The 12,949-nt window shown below is 33.0% G+C and overlaps 1 protein-coding gene across 1 annotated transcript in view; it reads left to right on the top strand.

The window, feature by feature from the left end:
* Gapvd1 (GTPase activating protein and VPS9 domains 1) overlaps positions 1-11,583 on the top strand; it is a 49,183-nt gene extending 37,600 nt beyond the window's left edge. The window contains exons 23-27 of the mRNA XM_088224166.1: positions 267-475; positions 2,031-2,145; positions 4,068-4,203; positions 4,975-5,091; positions 5,212-11,583. Of these exons, the coding sequence (XP_088080292.1) occupies positions 267-475; positions 2,031-2,145; positions 4,068-4,203; positions 4,975-5,091; positions 5,212-5,364 (730 nt within the window). The 3' untranslated portion in view covers positions 5,365-11,583. The remainder of the gene's footprint in view (positions 1-266; positions 476-2,030; positions 2,146-4,067; positions 4,204-4,974; positions 5,092-5,211) is intronic.
* Positions 11,584-12,949: the final 1,366 nt, after the last annotated feature.

Genomic DNA, 12,949 nt, shown 5'->3' with positions numbered 1-12,949 from the left:
AGAGTCCCCCTTTTACTAAGGAAACCTGTTCTAATGAGGACTGTACAGTGTTCAAATTTTTTTTACATATTTCATTCAAATATTTTTTTATTTCTTCTATCCTATTATTTCTCCAGCCAGATTTTTCTTTCCCTCTTGAAATATTGTCTGTTATTAGTTAATATATTTTATTTGCAAGCATATTAAATCATGTCCTAGGACGGCGGGTTACTTGTATTTAATTATTACCATTCCCCGCTCGCATGTCACTGTTTCCTCTTCTGCAGCGCGACAGAGTGGCAGCACGGCGAGGCGCTGCGGCAGGCGGCGCTGGTGGCGGCGGCGCGCGCGCGCGTGTCGCTGGGCGCCCGCGAGGCGCGGCTGGCCGGCCTGCAGGAGCGCCTGCGCTCGGGGCTGGCGGACGAGCGTCGCGACCGTCTCGCGCACACGCTGCGCGCGCTCAACATCGACATGGCGCGCGAGGACGTCTGGGCCGGTGAGAACACAGTACTCCCAGTAAAGTATTAAGTCTTGTCTATCGAAATATTTTATGCCAAGATGTATTTCTTTTCAAAGAAAAGATATAATTTATTTATTTATTAAGGAAATCATACAGTTTTTTTTATAAAATCAAGGTACAAGAGAACAATGTAAAAAAGTAAGACAAATTACAGATTTCACATAAATTTATTATGAATACAGAGGGGAAATAAATTTAACACAAAAAAGAAATATTATAAAAATTTTTAAAAAATGTACTTAAAAGGGAGAAGGCATTGTATGGCTCCAACTCTACTTTCCTCCCCTATCTCTGCTTCCATGAACATTTATATTTATTAGTAAAAATTCACAACCAACAATAATTAATTAGATGCAGGTAGTAGATGTACACATGAATAAGTAAGAATTAAAAGTTAAGCAGGAGATAAATTTAAAATGTCTTTAACAGATCTGATAAAAATATAGTATTTACAGTTTAATATGTCGATGTCACTAAAACTGACTGACTGACATTATAGGTAATCTGAATTCTTCGAAGAGTGCTATTTTTCATATAATTAGTCATTGAGCTCGGAATGTCGAAGAGTACAGAATGACTAGTTCTACGGACAGGGACTCAATATGAAATGCTTCTAACAATTTCTGGGCTATCGAATTAGGTTATTAACAATTTTATAGAGAAAGCTTATATCCATTTTTATATTATTATATTTTATCCATACCATATTTACCCAAAATATTTAAATTTTGGTGGCCATTTTCAATAAGTTTATAAATAACTCACCATTAGAAAATGGAAATTAAGTTGTGGTAGGTAGATTGGGGTGCGAACCTTGGACCTTTGATCCACGAGTCCACGACACTAGCCACAGGACCACAAATGTAATGATTTTATTGCGACCTTAAGCGTCACCTAAAACGCTTAATTAGGTTGAATTGACCAACCCTTAATTTAAAAAATAAATAAAAATATTTATTTATTTATTTGCGTTCTTATGATTTACTCAAATATTTCATTTTGAGGGCCATTTTCAACGAGTTGTAAATAACTCACTATTAGAAAATGGGATCAAATTGGAGTAGAGTGGGATCCGAACCACGCACCTTTGAGCCGTGAGTCCGAGACACTAGCCACGGGACCACAACCCGATAGTTTAGTTTTGTACAGTTTTATACATCATTTGACTTTTAATCATCAGTGTGGCCATTACACGAAGAAAAGTGTCGTCGCATTAAAAATAAAAATCACAAAATTTACCACTTTTTAGGGGGTAGAGGAGATTCAGAATACCACTACCATAGGTGGATTTATCAACAATGTTTTGAGTTTGTCGAAATTTTTGTAGACAATGACTGGATTCAACCCCTTAGGAGCTGTTAATATTAACATATTACAACAGAGATGAAGAACTTCTGTATTACCTTTTCTAATTTTTTTTTTTATATTCTTTTTTTTGCACCACTGCAGGCCAAGAACCTGACTGGCAAATTACATAAGTATTAGGCTTTTCTGCTCCGGATAAGGGTGAATAATTGATGTTTCTACTCAGGCGCTTCGGAGTGGGAGCTGGAACAAGCAGCCCTCACGGTGGAGAGAGCCGTAATGGGGCGAGTCTACCTTCAGGCCATGTTCCCCAACGGAGATGGGGACATACTCCGAGACCTGTGAGTTTATTCTTCTGTTTTCTATTTTATGCATTAACATTGTGTTCCAATGTTCCTAAACAAAGCCACATCTGACTACCGCAATACTCAGGCCAGATAGAAGAAACACTTATATAAATGTCATCAGCTTTTACAGATATTTCAAAAATCCCCATTGAAATTTCGAAATTACACCGCCCGCGACGTCACGAGTTGAGATTATCGAGTGTTTCTGTCATTTAAAGTTGAACCCCATACAATATCTCTTTCTGATATTAATTTATCAAATATTTTTGTGTACCGAATATTATATTATTTTCACACATATACTTACTGTTAACTAATTTTCATTACTTGTTTTTAAGATTAATTTGTTAATAACATTTTTTTTATACGTATATATGTATGTGTATATATGTGTGTATATATATATTTAGAATTCTTAACAAGTTATTTACAATTTGTTTTTTAATTTTAACATTGTTCTTATATTCATATTTTTAATCTTTTTTTTTTATGCAAAGTTTCGCTTTTTATTTTGCATTGCAGTTTGCTTTTTATTGTTTCTACATGTATATAAAATCTTTTTTTATTTCTTTTAATGTGTTGTGTATTTATAAAATTATTACTTTCTTTGTTTGTAGTTACCTGTATATTTATTTTTACACTTATAAATATATGAAAATGTATTTATTTTTTTGTTTGAATTCTTTACAAGTTACTTACAATTTGCTTTTTAATTCAATTACTTTTATTATATCCATATAAAATTATTTTTTCTTTTTACTATGTAAAGTTTCACTTTTTATTTTGCATGGCAGTATGCTTCTTATTGTTTCTAAATGTATTGTTTATCTTTTAAATTTTTACGCACTATGTTTGTACTTAACTGTATATTTTTTGTAAATGCCCCTTGGGCGTATTGTAAAATTAAATAAATAAATAAATAAATAAAAATAAATAAATAAATAGTAAAATATCACATACATACTACAAATACCGATAAAATTATATGAAATGGATTTAGAATAATTAATTGTATTTTCAAAATCAATATGGATATTGTGGAAAAATGTTTTCATGCATAATACTCGTACATAGAAAAACGGGACATGTTTGGCATTGATAATTGTGACGTCAAGATTCGTAACGATGTTCTATAAAAATTTAACGGTTAGGGACAAGTTCAAAATAACCGTGAATCGTGACGTATTAGGGACGTGAACCAATGCAATAATCTTTTTAAAATTACAAATTCAAAAATATTTTTTATGTTACAATTTTTTTTTTTTTCTGGACAGTATTTCATTGACCTTAATTTCTTTAACTCATTCACCACGGTGCTCACATATGTCTGTGATCGCCTATGACAGCACTACTACGCAGTGCTCACAGCATGTGAGTAATTTACTATCAAGTCTATAAAATATATTCATAGTCACTAACAAAATAAGTGTTTAAATTTACGTTAAAGTTACGGAAAATAAGTGTTTCAAAAAAAAAAAAGGAAATTTTCAACGCAGAGAAAGGGTTAAAAATGTGAGTGTAAAAAAAACATTGTATTTCCCTATGATAAAAACAAATTATTTGTGCTCTTTAAATTTTAAAAAACATGACTACCTCAGAAACCGCGAATCAGTTGCCACAACATCAAAACAAACCATCATACTGTTTCGCCGTAAGGATAGGCAGAGAGAATAGAATGCCACATCACCTGTCTTTGCATACAGATCTAACTTCCTCTACATTCATACATCTCTCGCATGTGCGCCGATTATTCTGACTTTCGACATGTCCGTCTTCACGCATTTGTTAAAAGTGGTCTAATTTTTACCTTTTAATATCAATTTTCCCATAGCACTAAACACTTCTTAATTGAATTATTACCCTGAATAGTTTTGGACATGTAATGTGAAGTCAACCTAATGGCACCTTGTTTCCAGGCTTCTGCACGAGCACATAGGACGCCTCAGCTCGGGAGGGATAGGGCTCCCGGAGAGGGGGCTTGCCGGGGCCCCCTGGTTGCCGGCGCAGAGAATACTAGCCCATCTGCCTGTCTACAAAACACCCAGAGATAAGGTAAAACTTGAATACAAAAATCGCTTCTATTTACTAGAGCATGAAAACATGCATACTTGGAGCAGGCCAAAATATACTTCATTTATTCATTTATTTTTAAAAAACTCGATGGATGGTTGTGAGGTTTTCGTGAAAACGTCTCTTTGGCCAATAATATCTAAAATATGACGTAAAAGTGTCCGTTTTGACTAAATCGAACTGTCTAATTCTTCGTATTTTTGTTTGGGTCCTTTGTACTTTAAAGGGGACAGTATTAATATTGAGGAAAAAATAAAGACTTTTTCAATATACACAAATTTTAATATCGTCTAAATGTGCCTTTTGATGATTGATTTTTTACTGATAACAAAAAGGAAAAATACATAATTTGAAACAAAATCGTGTAATCTAAATTTGAAATTTAAAATACTTTAAAAAAAAAAAAAAACACTTAACAAATACTGCCGATGCAATGACATTACAGATGTTAGGTTAGATTAGATTTGAAGTTAGGTGATTTGCCGAATCGCATCAGCAAAGGCTGCCTGCCTATAACAAATAATAATATGGGGCTTAGCAAACATCCGAAAATAAGATTTATAAATATTACCCCACCTGTAAAACGTATTGTACCGTATTTCTTACATCCTAAGGCAAATAAAAATCATTTTTGTAAAATTCTCGAGTGACATTACCCCTTAACAAAACTTTCCCGCTCTCCTGATTTTAAAGTTTTGCACAAACCTGCTTGCTTTATTTTTTTTCTAATTCTGTGTTTTTGTTTGATCGCAGGTTGAGTGCGTAGTGCGGTGTGTGGGGAGCATCATGTCACTACTTAGTATGGCCTCGGATGGAGGTACTCCGGGAGCAGACCACCTCACACCTGTACTCGTCTATGTCATCATAAAGGTCAGTCATCAATCTGTACATATTGCCTTTAACCTTTTCAAACTGAATTGAACATCGAAACAACTGAATTCTTCACCCGCCTGGACAATTATTAAATATTTTTTTTCGTTTCTCCTTCAGGTCAATCCCCCTTCCCTCCTGTCGACGGTCCAGTTCGTCAGCACCTTCCTCAGCGCCCCCCTGGAGGGGGAGCAGCTCTACTGTTGGACGCAATTCAGCTCCGCCGTGGAGTACATCAAGACCATGGACTACGCTCGCGGCCCCCAGAGATAGGCTCGTCTGACACTGTTAGGATCAAATTTATTTTTATAATCTACATATATTTTTACACACATAATCGATATTCGTAAATTACCCGACTAACGTAACCAAATTTTAACTTTAATGTGAAATATATTAGCTCAAAGGATAGTGCCGCCATCTTTAAATGCATTTGAAAGAATTTGGGTGAATGCCGAAGTCGCGAATCTGTTTTGGACGCCTGTAAATGTCCAACAAATGTTAGTTTAAAACAGAGTATATGTGTCACCGTTAATGTGTCGTTCGTAACCTGATCTCCAGATTACTGGGCCTGTTTCAATGATGTATGATAAAAAGACCCATTGTCCCGGTACTAGCTACTTCTAAAATATATAAAATATTGTGGTGCCCTCGAAAATTTGAAACAATAAGAAATAGCTTATCACAATACACATGCAATCATTCATGTTGGAAATATACATTCCTTCCATCTTCATCATTCCCTTTCCACAGCTAATGGTGCATAAGGCACTGCATTGGTGCACATTGATTACATAAAGGTAAGTTGATGGGAAGTAAACGTTTATTTTCAATGAGGAACCTCAGCCGTACGGGAAATTGGATACAAAAAATGTTTTCTTGCGCGCGGTAAAAATTAGAGCATTGACTTACCGCAAACCGGAAATTTTTCACAACTCTCTCATCATTGGTTGATTCGTATTGAACTTGTCATTGTCATTCAAAGTAGTTAGTTTTTATTAAAATATTTTTTACTAACAAATTACAACAGGGATGGAGTATACCTTAGAAAAGGGAATATGGAAGTCTAGGCATGTACAGGGCTTATGACCTGTCATTGGCTGGTTTAAGTAGCCACTTTACACACTGTGTGACATTTTGCCTATGTTTGAACATCCATATTTCTTCATTTCTTACATTTGTTGATTTTAGTGAAGTTAAAGAGCTCAAACCTTTATTGTTGTGAAGAGATTCATCTGACTGAATAATTTCACATACTAGGCAACACCTGAAAACAATTTTCCAATTTTTAAACTTCTTAGACCAGTTGGTTTTTATAACAATATTTGTGTTTGTCCAAATGTTTGTATAAATGTTTGTTAAATTGTCCAATTGTTTGTTAATCTTAATGACTCCCCGGGGGGTGAAATCCAGTCTTTTGTCTACAAACATTTGGACAAACTCAAATATTGCAAGAAAATTTATTATATATTTCATACATTTTCAAGAAACTTTGTCGTACAATTTAATGCTCTAAGAAAACATTTTTTATATCCATTTTTCCGTAGCACTAAACCTCTTCATCGGTGAATGGATAATTAATTCTATGATGATGACTGTGAAACATAAATTTTAGTCTGTATAACTATAAATTTCAATAATCTGAAAATTGTTTCAATATAAGTAATTCAGTTTATTTCACCGCAATGAAGTTTTTTTATTTTGTTTCATTTTAGTAAAGTTTTTTCATTAAAAAAAATTGTAAGTTGATCTCATTGAGTAAAGTTACAAATTTATTTTACAAATAAACTCTTAACGTATTCATCAACTAACCCACTCTTCACATTAGCAAAGGCTTGGTTGTTAATCCGTCAATTATTTAGGGCGTCCACAGACAACCCGGACAAATCATTTTCCATACATCAACGGACTTGGCGAGATAATCTGCATTTTAACTGCTTTACGCATATTTGCGGTAACGTACACACTAACAAAACCCTTAATTATTCAACCCGTGAAGGCTCTCGGGGGGCATCCGCGGTATGTGGCCCAGCCAACCGGCACCGGAAGTTTCTTTATCTGTACTCTCATTTCTTTGTTCCTCGAAGAGTCAAACCGCTGCACTATAACAACAAATAACTAGACAGCTTTTTTTATGCTGGTTTTTGATTTTGATGTTGACCCCGATAATATGTGAAAATACTAAATAAGTGTAAGGAAAACAGGGCCATGTCAGGCTGATAGCTACTTGCTACTCTAGTACTATTCATTATGATTAGAACTTATTTAAGCGTGGTATTATATCAATCTCTTTGCTAAAAGAAATCTACAAAATATATCCAATGTAAAATATGTATGCTTCTTACAGAGTAAAACTTGAAAATTGTCAGTTGGCATAGAATACTGCCAATCTAAAATCAACAGAACTATTTTTGAAATTCGTGCATATCTTTTTTTATTTGGTACCTACTTAAAACAGCAAAAATATGTTTTTTATTTCCAATTAATTATGCATTACAAAATCACAAATAATTCTGTTAAAAGCATATACATCAAGTTTTGTAAAAATACTTTGTTTTTTAGAGTTGTGCAAAAGTCAATATATTTTTAGGTTGGTGGTAATGCATGGACTTTGACAATATGCTAGTACCATTATGCTCTTCTGGAATCTTTACTGTTTATATTATTATTATTCTTTATATAGGATTCATCGAATCTCTTTATCGTCAATAAAATTATAACTACAAATTAAATATCAATAATTGGCGAATTAAACCTATCAAACAAATAAATTTGAATCAACAATCACGAATCTAATGCCGAGCTGTCTTGTCGCGCAAATATTCTTCGACTATAGTAGCTCTTTCCAAACAGGCTGTGCTTGGCAAATCTTTTAATTTTTTTTGTTGGCAAAGCCTGAATTTCAAGAGGTACTAAGGTCTTAAGTTGTAGAATCGTATGCAGTTTGAGGCAAAAAAAATTTGTTGCAGTCTGGTAGTGGGCACAACTAGCATATCTTTATTTCTAGTGTTGAACCTATGGAAATCCGTTTCTTCTAAAATCAACAATATTTTTATGTACGTACATTACTATTATCACAGATAGTAACTGTATTACAAGGAGACGGTAAGAGATTTAACGATGTTTTCTAGAGATATAATCTACTCAAATTTTCCATACGGTTTCAATAAATGTCTAAAATTCTGCCAGTAACATTTTTCTACTCATTTGTTGACTGTTGTCAGACCGGTCGTTGTCATAGTAGTGCACGTACGCATGTCACAAAAATCCGCCTTCATCCACCTCTGTCTTCAGCGTTTCTGGAGGTTTCCCGGAGAGAAATACCAGTGGCCTTTGTCATCATCTCGTTATACTCATTTCACGGTATCGAGAACCTTTAATACTTCCCTGTGCCACTTATTTCTCCGTTATTTTAATTCACCTTGTCCGATCAATTTCATCTCAGACAGTGAAGAATTCACTGTCCTCTTTTTCCTCGATCCAATGAAGCGCATATTGTGTATTTCTGGATTACCTTTCTTTAGCACAAAGATGCTAAGGCTACCAAATTATAGAGAGCTCCCTCGGGCAGCTTTTCATGTTTGATGATAATTTTTTCCTTGCGTGTAAGGAGGCCGAAGTCCCCAGATGCGGCATGCGGTGAGCAAGCGGTTTCTAAGTAGGTGCTGATCATTTAAATGAATTTTCTTTGATATTTTACGTTGCTTAAATGGTTGGCGTAACTTTAAAATTCAAACAAAACAAATATTTAGAGCTATTTATTATTTTATTGATTTTGAAAAATATTCCTGCGGATTTAGTGGAGACAAAATGATATCTTTTAAATACGTTCTTTTTGTCACAAAAATGCCACTGAATATTTAAATTACCTTTTAAAAGTTTTTGAAACATCAGAGAATACATAGATTTTTTTAATTATTAAGGTGCTTGTTATAATAATTGTTTACAAAAACACGTGTTGATTCGTTAGCAAATTTTTCAGGATTTTTGGTCTTGTGTTGAGTTTAGATAAACAGCGGACATAACTACAAGATTTGTAAATAATATTTATCAAAAGATATACGAGGGCTGTTAATAAAAATACATAAACAAAAATTTTTATGTTAATAAAAATACATAAACAAAAATTTTTATTTCTCTAAAATTGTTGCTGAAAAAATACAGCTGCCTGAATTTCTGAAGTAATGTATTATTATTTATAATGATTTATATAATGCCACTTTTGTGAAAATCGCTCCTGAGATTTCTGCACAGTAAATATCCAAGCGTGTCTTGCAGCTACAGAGCGCACGGGGAGTTGGCATTCTAGTTCCTTATTGTTAGAGTTATTATAAATTAAACAGTTGTTTCCAAATTTAGGTAGTTTTTTGAAACATTTTAAAGTGTTTTTGGAATATTTTTCTCATGATAGGCCCCGTGTATCGACATTTAAAAAATATATATCGGAATAATACTAAAGCATATTGAAACAGCATTCTAAGGTAGATTTTTGTTTTAAGAATTCGCTAAATAAAACAGTTTTAAGCTTTAATATCTTATAGCAAGAAGAGTTTACTTTAGAAAAGAATTTTATTTATGGAAGCTTTTTGAAATCCTTTAATTTATATTTTTAGTTTTATAGAGAATGCTCCTAGCCAAATGTTGACTAACATAATAATTATTATGCCATGTTTGATTTATCCATTAATGGGTAAATTGGTTTACTTAGAATGAAAATTTACTAGTTATACTGATTGTTTGAATCTTTCAGAATTATTATGCAAATAATAGTTTATACCCGATGAAATAAAAATAAACATTCTTCTCATACTAGCCACCGTTCAAAAACAACAAAATATTGCATTTCGCTAAATAATGCTAAAATAAAAGAGATGCGTAATATTATATGTATTCTCATAGTGCATCTGTTGTCATTATTTTGATAATTTGAGAATGAAGGCAAGTAGGACAATTACCCTAGTTTTGATTTGTTACTATTTTGCACTTCTAACGTATCCTACGTTTGAGTAATATCATTGGTTTTACACATAGGTTAAAATAATATTTGGAATGTCAGCATTTTTTTCCTGCATTCATATTGCCCGCAAGAATCTAATGGACATGCGTACATTTTAACTGTATTGCAAGGGAGTATTATGTCCGGCTATAACAAATTAATTTGTTTCTTAGCGCTATAAAACCATGGAAACATGAGTAATTTACTATAATTTTGTATTTGTGCATTATTTTTGTATCCTTTGTGAAAACCTTACTTAGTAGATGCGAACCACCTGTTGGTGAAATCATAGCAACTAAAACTATTTAGATTTTAAGATGGTCGCCGGGTCGACAGTATAACTTGTCAACTGCAGCGCATAGATTTAATTTGACTTAAGAGTTAACCTGCAAGGATAAATACATTCCATATTTGTACATATAAATTTAGTTTCTAATAACAGTGTGCATAGTTTGATAAAAAAGAAGTGACAATTTTTGAAATTATTTATTTAGTATTTATTATTATTATTAAAGTTTACGATCATTGCTGAAAATATCCGTCATAAGAGTCCAGAATCATGGGCCAACAACTCTTGGATTTTGCATTTTGACAATGCCCTGGCTCACAGAAGACACGGGGTTGCCGTTTAATTCGTATTTATTACACGGTGAATAAATAACAATACTTTGCGAATGTTACGGTGATGAGGAGTTGAAGTGGCTGCACTTTAACTATACGCTGGAACTGAGTGACAGCGTTGAGCCGAGTCTTTGGGCTGAATGGACGTCCCCATGCCCTGTGGTTTCTTTATAGACCGCGTTCCTTTGTTCTACGTGTCTATGGCGTGAATGTACTGTAGAACATCGCTCTTATGACTCGCTTCATCAGTCGTTGCTTTATTTCAGGTGAAATGATTAATTAATGACCCCACAGATCTCCCAGCAATAAAGAAAACAATGGCCACACTCTAAATAAATAGATAGTGCATTATTATCGACGGAAACTACAGGGAGACAAAATCAAAATTGATCAAAATGTTTGTAAATAAACAAAGGTTGTCATTTCTTTTTGTTCAAACTTGGTAATAAGATTTTTTTGCCACATCACTAATTCTTCTTGCCCGTGCTGTGTTAAATAATATTGTAGGCTAAAAAACTCGAGTATTGTCACATGTGTAAATAATTTTAAATGTAATAAAAGTCTTGCTAGTCAATTAAATGTACACAAAATAAATGTTCTGCTCAATGTGTGGAGCGCAAGTATGACTTGCTGAGGAAAGGACCAGGCTGAGTATAATTTCTTGCACTCAATCTCAAATTTAAGCTTTAATTTTCTTAACGTTTGTGTACTCGCATTGTGTATCACACTGTGCATATTATCAGAGGTTAATGGTATTATTTGTTATGCAATATATAATATGAGAACTTGTAAAACATTCACTCGCTTTTATTAATCCCCAATAAGTTGATCTTATAAATACATATGATATATTTAATAAAGTACTTATATATATTTCAATTGTTTTTTATTTTCTCTTAATAAATGCATTTATGTTAGGAAATTGAACGTAAACATAAATATGGAAATATCACGTACTACGAATACCGATAAAAATATATGAAGTTAATTTAGAAAAATGAATTGTGTTTTCGAAATTAACATGGATATTGTGTGGAGAAATGTTTTCATTTCCAGCCCTACGGGAAATTGGATACAAATAACGTTTTCTTGCGCGCGGTAAAAATTAGAGCATTAAATTTTGAATAAAAACGCACTACTTTGACGTCACTGGTTCATATGAACCAACCAATGATGTAACAGCTGTGAAGGATATCCGGTTGGCTTACCGTCAAGAACCAATAGGAAGAACTAATAGAGAACAACCTCTGACGTTGTGACGTTATTACGCGTTACGACGCGGAGTTATTTCAGAAATACAAAACTTTAGAAAATCGTAGCGCTGATATAGGATATGCAAAGAAAAAAAATTGCCTTTGTTTAATAGTCTATTAACAAATAAAAAAAAATAAAAAAGACACTGGACTTTCTCATTGTAACGTCAAGATTCGTGGCGATGTTCTATAAAAACTTCTTATAAAACGGTTAGGAACAAAGTTCAAAATCAACACGAATCGTGACGTATTAGGGACGTGACCGTTTTTGCGGGAATTCAAAATTACAAATTTAAAAATATTTTTTTTTACTCTACAGTATATTTTGAATAATTTAAATATATGTGTTTTTTAATATAATTTAAATATTCATATCATTGATTAATTATAGTGCTTTCGCACTTATAGATTACGCAGACAGGGTATAGTCTAAGCTTATAACCGAGAATATTTTGGGAACACAAGAACTGGACCCCTTAATGGGCGCTAAAGATTAAGGACATTAAAAAAATGATTTACAACTAGATCCTAAGTTATTGATTTTTTAAAAACATTTTATTATTTTTACAATTTTTATTTAAAACTTTGTTCAGGTTACGAGGCTACGTGCTTTGCTCTAAAGCCAGGCAAGCACATTTAAATATTGATTAATTTAATTAAAAATATATCCATATTACTCAAATGAACACAATATGGGTGAATTTATATTTCACTATTTTATTTTCATCAGCTATAAACATTTTGCAAGTAAACCCTATAACTACCTTGACAAAAAAACGGATTATTAGAAATAATTAAGAAACAGAAAAAAGTGAGAATTTGGTTTATTAATTTATATCAGGGTATTGCCTTTTATTGGGGACGAAAAAAAAAAGGAAATGTTTAAAAGTCGATAGAATTTCGATCAAATTCGGTAGATCTACCGAAAAATCGGTAGGGTTGGCAACGTTGAGATGTCTCAGAAACACTTTGGAAAAACATTAATTCA

Source organism: Micrasema longulum, unplaced genomic scaffold, assembly GCF_059751315.1.
Source record: "Micrasema longulum isolate JH-2025_06_02 unplaced genomic scaffold, ASM5975131v1 h1tg000271l, whole genome shotgun sequence".
Taxonomy (NCBI): Eukaryota; Metazoa; Arthropoda; class Insecta; order Trichoptera; family Brachycentridae; genus Micrasema; species Micrasema longulum.
This window is presented reverse-complemented; position numbering and strand designations above follow the sequence as displayed.